A 15,487-nucleotide genomic window follows, 5' to 3' on the forward strand; every position below is an offset into this window, starting at 1 on the left:
AACTTAGCAGCATTTGCATGCAGCTATGAAGCCTTTTTGGCCTGCTTTCTTCTCACGATAGATAAGATATATTACACACATTCACATTTTTGCATACTTGAGTTTTGTTGTTCAGTCTCACTTCACATGTACAGTATCATATTAGTCACATAGCCAGCAACTGAAAAGAGTGCTCAGTCTTCCAATATTTTATCTTAAGATATTGAATCACAGGAAGTTGATCTGTTGAGTAAATCCTAGCCATACCTCTTTTTAATATATCTGCCTGCATTGTAATAAGAATTCTACAATCTAGGAGATGAATTAAATTCACACAATTTTAGACCTTCAGTTAAACATCAGAAAATGAATGGGTCTCTTATTAAGAAAGCTTATTCTCACCATCCAGGCAGTGACAAAATCTCCCAACCAGGTTCCGACTGCTGCTAACTTCATGAAGTTTCCATTTCTTATGCCCATGTATTCATTAATGAAGTAGGGTCTGTGGAAGGAATACAGATCATTTGTATTATTACAAACACTAAAATTAAAATATTCATCCGATAGTTTGTCCCCTCCGTAGAGATGTGGCTTTTCAGCTTAATTACTAACAATTCAAAACCAGCTGATAAGAAATCAATGTTAAACTTTCAACATCTTTATTACTTTAATGAACTTTTAAATTTCATTTTTAAAGATAATCATCCAACACCCGGTCTTATTGCAGGGCAAACACAAAACTTACTAAACCCTGGGGATTTATTTGGCATGTGGTCACCGGCAAAAATATGCAAGTAAATAATGAACAAACTTGCATTTATATAGTGCCTTTCACCAACTCACCTTGCCCCAAGGCACTTCACAGCCAATGTAGCACACATGAAATATAGGAATGTTTTCCCAAATATGCTTACAATGCACACAATGAAAGAACCCACAATTGTTTAAGGGGGATGGTAGAATACAAGGTTGCACCTGTTAGATGGGTGTTACCCATTTTGAGCATGGCTGGTGATGTTTCTGTGGACCTTGAGATCCCATATGAAAAAAAGTCCACATGGAAGCACATTCAGAAATAGAAATGTAATAGAACAGATCTTTTGGCATCCTAAAACATTTCAGAATTTTACACACTACTACTACTACACTGGTAGTAAGTTGCAGTATAAACCTGTTTGACAGTGTAATTGTAGAATGTATAGAGACTACAGAGGAAGTGAATACAGTATTAGAATCTTTAGCTAGCACAATCCAATATAAAACAGGAAGCACCATAATGGCCTTGTACAAGACCTTGATTAAGCCTTGTCTAGAATACTGTGCATAGTGAATATAGTAGCACAGAAATGCTGAAAGGATAGAATACATTATGTTAATTAGATAGGTTAGGAAGATGAAGAAATAGCACTATACTTCTATGTAATTATTTCCATCTGCACCTAAGATTGGAGAACAACCTTCTGCTGCTGCTAATATGCCTGTTAGGCTTTTCTAATCTGTTGTAATACAACTAAAAACTGCTCATTATCTATCTTTCCTGCTAATGTTATAGCAAGTTACAAGCTAAATGCAGGTCAACAATATGTTTCAATGAAACTATCAGGTAATTGTGACGGCCAGCTGCAACCTTGGATTGGCATCTCTACCAATAATAGACAATTGGTAGACATACTTAAATATAGCAATGTAATTTATAGATAACCAATATAATTGAGAGGGATAATTGACATCATCCTCATTGCTTATCTTGGCACTTTAAGTTGAATGCCTTCTTTCACAGGTTTTCCAAGTGCAGAAGTTTGTTGAGCTCACATGGACCTCATGTGTGATGCCCCTGATGCCTGTGGGATGCTCTGGTTTAGTCATCAGTACACCGTACAACCCACAAAGGGCATTTCCTCACTCCCTCATACCATGCCCAATAGTCTAAGGATCATCAAGAGAGCAATCCTTTCTATGCCTTCCTTATGTTTATGTGTAATCCACAACTGGATGAATGTATAGAGTGTGCTGTTGATCTTGCTAAATGCCTATTAAGGGAGCTGATTTCTCAGTTGTGCATTTTCTGTGGTTCATTTGAGCTCAAAGAGACTGGAATAAGTAAATTTACCATTTCCTATGAATGCATTTAAAGGAAAGTAGAGATAGTAACTCTCACTAACTGAAAGCAAATGCTATGAGCGCAAATGAAATGGTTTAGTGTTGAGCAATGATCAAAAATAATGATAAAATTTGTTACGCAAGTACCCTTTACAGTCTCTAGCACAGGCAGTAAAATGATTCTTATAGCTGCATGAGCCAAAAAAACACCTTGAATAATTTGGGATAACTCAGCTTGGCTCGAATGAAGCATAGAATGGTTTGAGATACTGTTGCTAGAGGAGCTTAGTGTTCTCAAAAGGAGTTATTTTAAATCTTTTCTTTCTTTCTGTTCTGGGACCATGATCCAATTGAATGAGCAATATCTTGATGGAAAAGCTTCTGCTTTGGGTGTCACTTTTATAACACTGCAGGTGCCATTAGAACGCATTATTAAACAACTGAGTAAAGGATGTCCCATAAATCATAAAATATCAATAAACTGTTCAATGTTAAATATCTGATGTGGGCTTCATTAATGGAATTGTGAGATGTACAATGACTGATCTCTCCCACTACCGAAAATAACCATCCTGATGAGAATAGGGATTTATATCTGCATTAATTCAGAAGTGCTGTGATTTGGACTCAATCCAGCCCATGAAAATGATCCGGTGGGAGTTGTTCTTCCTGTGTAATTATGATCAATAATTCTTGTGACCCAGATGCACATCTAAAACTGCAGCATCAAAAAATGTGCCTGTACTGCAAAACAGAAAGACATATTTCTAAATGCTATGGCATTGGTTAATTAATTGACAAGAAAAGAAATCACAATGTTAAAAGCATCCCCTACCTTGAAGGTTCTGATGCATATCTGTGTATAAACTAACCCACATCAAATCAGAAAGTATCATTACACATTCTTTTTAATCACGGATTCACCTAATTATAATTTGAGCTCTAGTCCTGATTACAGTGAACCAGAATAAAAACAATTATAAGAAGTTTATTTTTAATACAAAGCAGTTCATTATACCAAGATTTGACTGTATACATAAATTGTTGTTAAACACCATTTTGTTCTTCAGATAGAAAATTTGAATTCAGCTTTGGAAGTTGTAAAATTTAGGTAATTGTGATACTGGATCCAAAACTTCAACCTGCTGGTGCATGAGCTGCAAAGGCAACAAGGATGCATTTGTTGCAAAATGGATGCATAGTAGTCCTCTTTCAGCCAAATCAGCCTGCAGCAGTTGCAAGAGAGGACAGACTCCCAATCTGCAATGAACTGGCAAAGATTAGATATTCCTTGAAACTAGATTGCCAGGAAAAACAGTGTCTGCCCTGCCAACTAAACCAAATACATTCATAAAAGCTAGTTTGAATGTGTTACAAAGCTGAAAGGGTCATGCAAAATAATACAAGCACTCTGGCAGTGATATAGGTAAATAATACAAGAGAAATCATCTGATGCAAAACAATCACTGGGACTTATTTTTCAACCAGTGAAAATGCATAAGGTGCTCATACTAAATTCCTCTATGTGTACTAACAGGTTAGCACCAATAATAAAAAAAACTTCACCAAGTTTGAGCCCATTAAACCAATCAGAAAATAGACCCCAGTATATCTGTGTGGGTACGGATAGTTAAGCAATATGAGGCAAAAAAATGACTGACACTAGTGAGTAGGAGGAGAAATGTATTTCATCATGGGCAAATGGTAAGAGTAGGACTGGAGCTGTCAAGTGAGGAAAAGCACCATTATTCGAATGATAGCAGGGTATTACAGGATAGTTTTTGTAGTGTGTTGCCAGATTTTTTATCATGTTGTACATTTTAAATTAAAGCATTATTAACAGTCCACAAAGTAATAAATCACATGTCGAGTTACATCACAGTAAGGCAAAAGAGACCAGTTTACACAAGCAGCAATAACTGGAACTGACCAAGGTCAAGACTAAGTACTTGAAATAACCAAGAACATTTCTAATTCTGAATATTATGAAGAGAATTATAGGCCATCCAAAGCATTCTCCAAAGAACTTAAAAATCTCTTGATCATGATCCATCAATGCGATCATGATTCTCTAAAGGTTAATATACAGATCAATTCTTCTGCTGCCCCATGTCACCCATGACTTAAAGCTGGATCATATTGGAGGATACATGGATAGGCAGGTTGAGTTTAATTACTTGATAAGTTAAATGTAGTCTGTGGTGTCAGCTTTTTGGATACAGTACACTAGATATAGTAGCTTTCCTCGAACACACATTTATCTTACTAATTTTTTTAAGCCTCATTTCAAGTTATGAGTTAGCTAAGGACTACTTGTATCGATGTTATAAACTGGGCATATTGGCATGCCAACAGTACCCAAATGTATAACATCATTAGCAAAGAGGAGAGAAAAAAGTAAAGTTTACTGCTGATGTGCAATTCAAAATGTTATTAAATAAAGACTGGCAGCAGTTAACCTATTATGAAGCACCTTGTTCTCTCCCCAGAATAGTTCATTCCTAACTCGAAAGAGAGCCATAAAGTGTAGAACATCATTAATCTTCATCAATCTGGAGGAATGATTTGGCTTTCAAGTGTCCTTGTAATATTATACTACACACACTACTTCTAGCATTGCTGCTTTCCTCGTCTTAATGCTGCTAAAGTTTTACTTGAATTCAGCCATCAGCAACACAAAGGACATAGTAACAGGGGTAGGCCATTCAGTTCCTCGAGCCTGTTCCGTCATTCAATTGGATCATGGCTAATTTGTACCTCTTAGACGGGCAAGGTTGAATAACCTGCCCCCTGATCTTGTGTGGAGGAAAATTCCTTCTTCTGAACACTTGAACGCATGTGAAAGCAGCAGGGAGAAGAAAATCCCAAAAAGAGTGGGTGCGAGAACACAGCCCTGTTTCACGCCACTCAGGATAGGAAAGGGCTCTGATGAGGAGCCACCATGTTGAATTGTGCCTTTCATATTGTCATGGAATGAGGTGATGATACTTACCGAGTGCAATCACACAATCCCATGAGACATACTGTTATCAGGATACATGAAACATAAGTAGTGCAGAAATAAACTCATTAGGAATCTGATTGTGTGCTGAAATGAAAGCAAGAAGAACATATTGGGTTAGAAAGTTAGATCTAACATGGTTGGTCTGTGTGCCTTGAAGTGAGGCATGCCATGATATTCACCAGGCTGGTGGTAACAAATATATAATTTATGATACTGGCATAATTAGCAGAAATGGCCAAATCATTAACTGTGGCTATGACAACCTTACAATTGTAAATGTTCAAATGACCACTGTGTAGATTTTAGTGCAGTGGCAGCTCACCTTCTGATCTGATGCCAGTGTACTGTGAGTAGTTGGATCTGCATGTGGGGAGATGGTGGCGTAATGGTAATGTCATTGAACTAATAATCCAGAGGCCCAGACTATTGCCCTGGGGACACGGGTCTAAATCCCACCATGGCAGCAGGTGGAATTTAAATCAATTAATCCATAAAAATCTGAATTGTAAGCTAGTCTCCATTTCATGGCACGATCACTATCATTGATTGTTGTAAACATCCATCTGGTTCACTAATGTCCTTTAGGGAAGGACATCTGCTGTCCTTAACGGGTCTGACCTACATGTGACTCCAGACCCACAGCAATGTGGTTGATTCTTAACTGCCCTCTGAAATGGCCTAGCAAACCACTCAGTTGTCAAGGGCAATTGCAACAAATGCTGGCCTTGCCAGCGACGCCCACATCACATGAAAGAATAGGAAAAAAAACTGATGCACCCTTTCTTTATCATTTTCTTTAGTTTTAAATAAAAGCTGTGTCCATATTCTGCCTCATGCAGCAGGAATCTTATTCCACCAAGCTTAGGGATGGATCCAAGCCATTATATTGACTACAAGCATCCTAGAAACTCAAACTAACAGTATCCAATTCAACTGTCACCCCTGCTTGCTGACCTACATCACCACCCGGTCCAGTAACGCATCAATTTTAAAATTCTCATGCTTGTTTTCCCATTCCTCCATGGCCTCGTCCCCTCTCTACCTCTAACCCTACAAACCCTCAAGATATCGGTGCATTTTCAATTCTGGCCTCTTCCACATCCAATTTTAACTGTTTCACCATTGGTGGCCATGCCTTCAGTTGCATAGTCTCGAAGCTATGGAATACCCTCCCTAAACCTCTCTACTCTCCTTTAAGGCACTTCTTAAAAGCTTCCTTTTGGTCCAAGTTTTTGATCAACTGTCCTAATTATTGTTTGTGTGGTGGGGGCTGGAGTTTGGTGGGGGGAGGGGGCACGGAAATTGGAAATTGGAGCCTAGTGAAGAGTCAAGTTGTCATCGTTGTTGTCTTCAGGGTAATTTTAGTTGTGAAGATACAATTCTCTGGGAAGAAGAGATTTCCCTAGCTGGTCAATGTTCTTTGCCTGTTTTATTGCTAGGAAAAAGAGGTGTTACAGTACGGTGTTATCTTATTGGTTTTTCCCACCCCTGAAGAGAACAGATGGGCAACAACAACTTGCCTTTATATAGTGCCTTTGACATAGTAAAGCATCCCAAGAGGATCCATCACAGGAGTGTTATTAGACAAAATTTGACACCAAGCCACATAAAGGACTGAATTTTATCAGCGCACTGCGCTTCGCGGCAGCGCGCTGTGAAGTCGATGGCCTTCCGACACGGAAGTGCCGCCGCTGAGCCCCCACGATATTACGCGTGGGGGCTCATTTAAATGGAAGGGGCGGAGCAGCCGCCCCGATGACGTCGAGGGGGCAGCCGACATGTCCCCGGCAACAGCATTCGGCGCTACCGCACAGGCACCGGCGCCATTTTTAAAGGGCTTCAAGCCCTTCATGAGAGATTTGAATATTTAAAGGGAAATACCTTTCACATTTTTTAAATAAAAATCAAAAGGAGGAGGCCCTTTCCCAACGGTTGTTTTATGGTTGTTTTGTAGACCAATCTGACAGACATTAATTTTAGTCTCACCCTGAACTTCACCCCCCCCCAACCTCGTCACTTTTGCCCTTCAACCCCTTCCCACCATCACCACAGCCAATAAAAAAAGTTTTCCCCGCTCACTCCCATTCCGTCCTGATAATTTTATTCCTCCCCCTCCCCACCAGTGTCTTGCCTCGGAACTCCGTAGGTTCTGAAGGTGTGCAAGTTGTGGCCAGCAACTGTAAAATTGGTGTGGGATGGCTGCCGGAACCAGGTGAGTTAATTTGCATTTGATTTTAATTAATCTTCTTATTTAAATGAAGGCCCTGCCCCTTGGTGGTGGGGGAGCCGCACCAAGACCTCGCCACTGCCACTAATATCCAACGGGGCCTTCTCAGCGTCATGGGTTGTGGTGGGCCTCTCCCATAAGCATTTTACTGGCCTCCCCACCACGATCCGCGATGCTGTGGGGCTGGTAACATCCAGCTCAAAAAGTTATTGGGACAGATTGGTCAAAGAGGTAAGTTTTAACGAGTGTCTTGAAGGAGGAGAGAGCGGTAGAAAGGTGGAGAGGTTTAGGGAGGGAATTCCAGAGCTTAGGGCCTAGGCAGCTGAAGGCATGACTACCAATGGTGGAGCAATTAAAATCGGGGATGTACAGGAGGCCAGAAATGAAGGAGTGCAGTGATCTCGGAAGTTTGTAAGGCTGGAGGGGGTTACAGAGAAAGGGAGGGGCAAGGCCACAAAGAGATTTAAAACAAGGATGAGAATTGTAAAATCAAGCCGTTGTCGTATTGGGAGTCAATGACGGTCAGCGAGAGCAGAGGTGATGGGTGAATAGAGGTAGAAGTAGATCGTCTTGGTGATGGAGCAGATGTGTGGTTGGAAGCTTATAGAGTCATGGAGTTATACAGCATAGAAACAGGCCCCTCGGCCCATCGTGTCTCATCTCAGCGTCAAGTACGAGAGCAAGGTTGTGAACGGTCTGGTTCAGCCTCAGACAGTAGTAGCACCCAAAGGCCAGGCCAAGAGCTACGAATCCCCACTCACTAGGGTAGCATCAAGCCTGAGCAGCAGTTGAGATGGCATTTTGCCTTAGAACTGATAAGCAACCTCTTGAATACGCTTCTGATTAATGAGAAGATACACTGTTGCTGCTCTGTATATAACATTTTCAGTAGTGAAACTCAATAATTTACAAATGAAACAACAAATTTATAAATATTTACATGAGCCCAAAACATGTTGCCTAATTTAAACACCAATTCATTAACTTGCAAATGATTTAATACATCGTATATGCTTCTGACCCATGAAGCATTTGTTAATGCAGGTGAAAAAGTTTAGAGTATTACAAACTGTAATGTGGATTTTAAATTACAGTTTCCAATTTAAAAAGTTACTGCCCTAATGGCTAAATAGATCTATTTCCATAACCATATCAGAAATTCAGGAAATTGATGCTGCTATAACTTTTAGCTAAAGATACCCTCCATCAACCAAGCATTCAGAATTATACAGGGCTAGGCTGATACATTGCAGGATCCAGAGCTAGCCAAGAATCTACACGTATTGCAATCTACAACAGTCTGCTTGCAATCAAAGCACATGTGCTTTTCCAGGAATTTACAAATTGGTTTTTCGATCTGCAATTTTTGAATTAACTAACTTAGAAATGATTGTGTGTATTTGTAAATTAAATTTATGAAATACTCCATAATTCTTTATGGAAATTATTTATGTATTGGTGGTCACAAATCCATAAATCTAAATGTTGGCAAAACAATTCATTGTTTATCTTGCAGTGAGATCAAATCCAGTGATTTTAAACATGCTCAGCCTATACTTTCTTTGTTCAGCGATATCACTCATAGTTTGCCCAACTGAGAATAATGGAAATGTGATGGAAATTATGGACAAAAGAGCTGAACTCAAGAGGTGAGGTGCGAGTGACTGCCCTTGACATCAAGGCAGCATTTGACTGAGTATGGCATCAAGGAGCCCTAGCAAAACTGGAGTCAAAGAGAATCAGGTGGGAAACTCTCCGCTGGTTGGAGTCGTACCTAGCGCAAAGGAATATGGTTGTGGTTGTTGGAGGTCAATCATCTCAGCTCCAGGGCATCACTGCAGGAGTTCCTCAGACTAGTGTCCTAGGCCAAACCATCTTCAGTGCTTCATCATAATCAATCATAAGGTCAGATGTAGGGATATTCGCTGATGATTGCTCAATGTTCAATACCATTCGCGACTCCTCAGATACTGAAACAGTCCGTGTAGAAATGCATCAAGACCTGGACAATATCCAGGCTTGGCTGATAAGTTGCAAGTAATAGTCATGCCACACAAGTGCCTGCCAATGACCATCTCCAACAAGGGAGAATCTAACCATCTCCCCTTGACATTCAAAGGCATTACAATCACTGAATCACTATCAACATTCTGGGGGTTACCATTGACCAGAAACTGAACTGGAGTAGCCATATAAATACCGTGGCTACAAGACCAGGTCAGAGGCTAGGAATCCTGCAGCAAATAACTCATCTCCTGACTCCCCAATGCCTGTCCACCATCTACAAGGCACAAATCAGGGATGTGATGGAATACTCTCCACTTGCCTGGATGGGTGCAGCTCCAACAACACTCAGGAAGCTCAACACCATCCAGGACAAAGCAGCCCGCTTGATTGGCACCCCATTCACAAACATTCACTCCATCCACCACTGACGCACAGTGGCAGCAGTGTGTACCATCTACAATATGCACTGCAGCAATGCACCAAGGCTCTTTAGACAGCACCTTCCAAACCCACGACCTCTACCAACTAGAAGGACAAGGGCAGTAAATGCATGGGAACACCACCACCTGCAAGTTCCCCTCCAAGACACACACTATCCTGACTTGGAACTATATCGCCATTCCTTCACTGTCGCTGGATCAAAATCCTGGATCTCCCTTCCTAACAGCACTGTGGGTGTACCTACCCCCCACAGACTGCAGCAGTTCAAGAAGGCTCGGGATGCTCACCACCACCTTCTCAAGGGCAATTAGGGATGGGCAATAAATGCTGGCCTAGCAGCAATGCTCACATCCCAGGAACGAATAAAAAAAAACAGAGGAAAATGCAAGATGTTGTTTCATCTGATGACTATTATTGTAGTTTTAAATACGAGTTGATGGTAAGATTATATTGTATTTTCTAATGAATTGTTCAAATACTATTGCAAATCATTGCAATGCTGGAAATCTGAAATAAAAATTGAAAATGATGGAAATACTCCGTAAGTCAGGCAGCATCTCTGGAGAGAGGAACAGAGTTTATAGGATAAATTTTGTTGGGTGGGTCGGGATCCCGATATTGGTGTCAATTTCGGGTTGGGAACCCAGAAGTGGCTGTGGTAGGACGTCGGTTGCGATCTTTCTGGAGGTAGCCAATTAAGAAGCAATTGAGAACAACGGGTGAACCAGGGAAGCGGAGGCCCGATAAAAGGGTCCCACCAGGAGACGTGGGCACTGCTGGAGAAGAGAAAGACCTGGGGGCACCTCAAAATGGAGGCGCTCACGAAGGCCACCTTCTTCAGCAGAAATAAAGGAAGGCACAATATTGTGAGGGGCCTCAGGGTGGAGGGATTTCCGATCCAGAAGAATGCCTGTGACCACTCCTGGACTCTGTGAGCCTTGTGGCCCCCTGATGCAGCCATTAAATGCAGCCTGCAGTGGCCCTCTGACCTCAGTGAGGAGCAGGCGGGAAAGTGGAGTTGAAGCCAAAAATCAACCATGATCGTATTGAATAGCAGAGCAGGCTCAAAGGGCCATATAGTCTACTCCTGCTCCTATTTCTTATTTTCTTATGTTCTCACGGCAAGAGGCCACCTCCAAGGAAGTGTTTGTGCTGCTGTCAGCATTTCCAAAGACAGTGTGCACCCTTGGAGAGAGATCGGAGGAGTCCATCTCTAGCATGAGTGTCAGGATCTCTCAGACATTTGTGCTGAAGTCCATCTCCATGAATAGAGTAGCCAGCTGCATGGAGAATCAGACAGAGCAGGCAACCAAGTACATGCTGGCCCAGACCAATGGCCTGTACACTTGTCTGCTACTTTACACAGGCTGGAGGAAAACATCACCTTGGTGGATTAATGCCTCACTGAAATGCAGCTAAGTACTCTCCAGCTTTTGGTTAGCAGGAAAGTACATGTGGCCCCTGAGAGAGAAGATGAAGAAAGGGCACATGGAAGTGGGGACTCGTCTGAAGGCGCCCCCACTTAGGGTCATAGAGTCATTTACAGCATAGAAGGAGGCGATTTGGCCCATTGAGTCCATGCCTGCTCTCTGCAGAACAATCCAGTTCGTCCCACTCCCCCACTCAATCCCCGTATCCCTGCAAGTTTATTTCCTTTGAGTACCTATTCAATTTCCTTTTCAAATCATTGATGTCTCCGCTTCCACCGCCCCCGTGGGCAGAGAGTTCCAGGTCATTAGCACTCACTGCGAGAAAAGTTCTTCCTCACACTCCCCCTGCATCTCTTGCCCAAAATCTTCAATCTGTGTCCCCTAGTCCTTGTACCATCAGTTAACAGGAACAGTTTTTCCTTGTCTAATTTATCTAAGCCTGACATAATCTTGTACACCTCTATCAAATCTCCCCTCAATCTCCTTAGCTCAGTCCTTGCAGCCCCCGCCCCATGTCATCATGCTCCCTCCATGATGACTGAGTCTGTCCCTGCACAGATGCATGTGAGGCAATCTTTGACAGGGCCCTCACTGGCTCCAAAACCCAGAGGTCATCCGACACAGGCATCTCATGTCTCAGAGCAAGGGAATGAGCAACCTGCATCTAGCTTTGCTGAAGCCACAGGGGCTGCACTACTTAGAGTAATAGGAAGTGGATGAGAAGGACTTATTAGTGGGACAAGGGGATTCACTTGGGTGTGATTGCAGAGCTCTGAGATGCAGAGGGATCTGGGTGTCCAAGTGCATGAATCACAAAAGGTTAGTATGCAGGTACAGCATATAATTAAGAAAGCTAATAGAATGTTATTGTTTATCGTGAGGGCAATTAAATACAAAAGTAGGGAGGTTATGCTTCAGCTATACAGGGCATGGGTGAGACCACATCTGGAGTAATGTGTACAGTACTGGTCTCCTTATTTAAGGAAGGATGTAAATGCATTGGAGGCAGTACAGTGAAGGTTTACTAAACTAATACCTGGAATGGGTGGGCTGTCTTATGAGGAAAGATTGGACAGGCTAGGCTTGTATCCGCTGGAATTTAGAAGAGTAAAAGGCGACTTGATTGAAACATATAAGATCCTGAGGGGTCTTAACAGGATGGATGTGGAAAGAATGTTTCCCCTTTGGGAGAATCTAGAACTAGGGGTAACTGTTTAAAAATAAGGGGTCGCCCATTTAAGACAGAGATGAAGAGGATTTTTTTCCCTCAGAGGGTCGTGAGTCTTTGGAATTCTCTTCCTCAAAAGGCGGTGGAAGCAGAGTCTTTAAATATTTTTAAGGTAGAGGTAGATAGATTCTTGATAAGCAAGGGGTTGAAATGTTATTGGGGGTAGGTGGAAATGTGGAGTAATCAGTTCAGCCACGGACTTATTGAATGGCAGAGCAGGCTTGAGGGGCCGAGTGGCCTACTCTTGCTCCTAATTCGTATGTTCGTATGAATAAAATGTTGTTGGCACTATGTACATATTGATTAAGGAATCAAGCACTTTATTTGATCTCTTCATTCTCCTACCATCTGCCTTGTTGCATCCCAAATTCCAAATGGACAGTAGCCTTCAGGTGGATGGAACGACCAGATTGGAAGTCAAGAAAGGATGTAAATGTAATGGTTGATGTTTGACTTTGGGAGTGGGGTGGTGTGGGGTGGACCAAAGGGTTTATGATTGCACTGCCATATGGCCTCACACATTCAGATTAGCTGAAGCGTGCCTCTAATAGTCTGTCACGGGCTTCTCGGGCAGCCAGATGAGTGGCTGCAGGCACCATGGCCACATCTGGCTTCTCTTCCTCCTCATCCTCCTCAGAGGGCTGCGCCTTCCTCTTCCTGCAGCTCCATTTCTCTCTGCAGCACCATGTTGTGCAAGGCACAGCAGATCACAACCATTCCAGAGACCCTTGATAGGGCATATTGACGGGCACCCCAGATCTGTCCAGGTATCTGAATTGCAACTTCAGCAATCCAATAGCTTACTCAATGATCATCCTTGTGGTCATGTGGCTTCAGTTGTACCTCTCCTCTGCATCAGTGGTAGGGATCCTGACTGGAGTCATCAGCCATGTCCTCAGATGGTAGCCCTCATTTCCAAGGAGCCACCCACTTACTCTTTGCAGAGGTGTAAAAACCTGTGAGAGATATGACTGTTGCAGAATGAATGGATCTTGGTAGCTTGTACAGACACACATGATAGCCTGCCAGTGGTCACATATCAGCGGAAATTTGATGGAGTGAGAATCCCTTCTGGTTGACAAATACTCCAGGCTGATCTGAGGCTGTCTTGATTGTCATGCGTACAGCCGATGACTCCCTGTACCTGTGGGAATCCAGCCACTGCAGCAAATGCAAGAACCCTATGTGTCTAACTGGCCTCATCAGTGTCAAAATGGACATAAGTGGTGGCCTCAACAAACATGGCATTGGTCACCTGGGAGATACATTTATGGACAGCATATTGTGAGAACCAGCAGATTCCTGGAAGGAGAGGGAGACAAAGAAATTCAGGGCTGTGGTGACCTTAAAGGTCACTGGAAATGCATACCCACCTAGCCCTCTTGGAAGGACGCCTTGTTCCAGGAGGCTGCAGATGTCAGCAACAACCTGCCATGAAAGCTTGAGCCTCCTCAGGCACTATTGCTCGATCAGGCTAGGAACATTCCAACAAGGGTGAAAGGTAGGTGAACTCATCAAGTGAGAACCAGGCCACGTACAATAAGTTGAGAGGGGAGGTGAAGAGGAAAGTAAGACTGGCAAAGAGAGAATATGAAAATAGAATGGCAGTCAACATAAAAGGGAACCCAAAGATCTTCTATTGGATTGTAAACAGTAAGTGAGTAGTAAGAGGTGGAGCGGGACCTATTAGGGACAAAGAGGGTAATATATGCTTAGAGGCGCAGGGCAAGGCTAATATACTTAATGAGTACTTTGTATCAGAGTTCACTGAAGTGGAATCTGACAAAATATCGGTAGAATAGAAGAGAGCAGAGGCAATGGATAGGATAAAGATTAAGATGGGGGAGGTACTAAAAAGGCTGGCTATGCTTAGGGTAGATAAGTCACCTGGTCCAGATGGCTTGCATCCCAGATTGCTGAAGGAAGTGGGGATGGACATAACAGAAGGGTTTGCCATAATCTTCCAATCATCCCTAGTATAGGGGAGGTGCCAGAAGATTGCAGAGTGCTAATGTGACACCCTTATCCACTAAAGGGTGTAAGGGCAGTCCTAGCAACTACAGGCCAGTTAATTTAACATAAGTGGTGGGTAAGTTTTTAGAAACAATAATCATGGAAAATATCAACAGACACAGAGAGGTTCGAGTTAATTAAGGACAGCCAGCATGGATTTGTAAAAGGCAGATCATGCTTGTCTAATCTAACTGAGTTTTTTGATGAAGTAACAGAGAACATTGATGAAAGGAATGCAGTGGATGTTGTTTGTATGGATTTTAAGAAAGCATTTGATAAGGTACCACAGAAAGGCTGCTTAACAAAATGAGGCTCATGGTATAGGAGTGTCAGTGTCCAATTGGATAAAAAATTGGCTTAAGGACAGAAAATAGCGAGTCATAGTAAATAAAAACAGAAAGCACTGGAAATACTTAGCAGGTCTGGCAGCATCTGTGGAAAGAGAAGCAGAGTTAACGTTACAGACTTGAAACGTTAACTCTGCTTCTATCTCCATTGATATTGCCAGACCTGCTGAGTAGTTCCAGCATTTTCTGTTTTTATTTCAGATTTCCAGCATCTGCAGTATTTTGCTTTTATTTTAGAGTCGTAGTAAATGTTTGCTTTTCAGACTGGAGGATGGTAGACAGTGGTGTTCTCCAAGGGTCAGTGCTGGGACCACTGCTTTTTTTTGCTATATATAAATGACTTGCATCTTAGAATAGAGAGTAGAATCTCAAAATTTGCTAATGACACCAGACTTGGAGGTGCAACAAACAGTGAGGATGATGTGAATCGCCTGCAGCAGGACATAGTTAGGTTAGCAGAATGGGCAGAGAAATGGCAGACCAAATTTAATATTGACAAGTGTGCGATGATGCATTTTGGCACAAGGTATAGGGAGAGGCAATATATACATAATGGCACAGTTCTAAAGAGGGTGCAGGAACAGAGGGACCTGGAGGTGCATGTGCATAGATCTTTGAAAGTGGCAGGACATATTGAGAGTGTGGTTGGTAAAGTATATGGGATTTTGGTCTTCATAAATAGAAGCATCACGTACAAAAGCAGGGAAGTTA

The 15,487-nt window shown here is 42.3% G+C and overlaps 1 protein-coding gene across 3 annotated transcripts in view; it reads right to left on the reverse strand.

Annotated features, from left to right (window-relative positions):
- The window catches only part of tmem117 (transmembrane protein 117), a 307,799-nt gene that overhangs the window by 192,090 nt on the left and 100,222 nt on the right, over positions 1 to 15,487 (reverse strand). For all 3 annotated transcript variants that reach the window (XM_068051188.1, XM_068051189.1, XM_068051190.1), the window contains exon 4: positions 382 to 481. In XM_068051188.1, the coding sequence (XP_067907289.1) occupies positions 382 to 481 (100 nt within the window). The remainder of the gene's footprint in view (positions 1 to 381; positions 482 to 15,487) is intronic.

This window comes from Heterodontus francisci, chromosome 18, assembly GCF_036365525.1.
Source record: "Heterodontus francisci isolate sHetFra1 chromosome 18, sHetFra1.hap1, whole genome shotgun sequence".
Taxonomy (NCBI): domain Eukaryota; kingdom Metazoa; phylum Chordata; class Chondrichthyes; order Heterodontiformes; family Heterodontidae; genus Heterodontus; species Heterodontus francisci.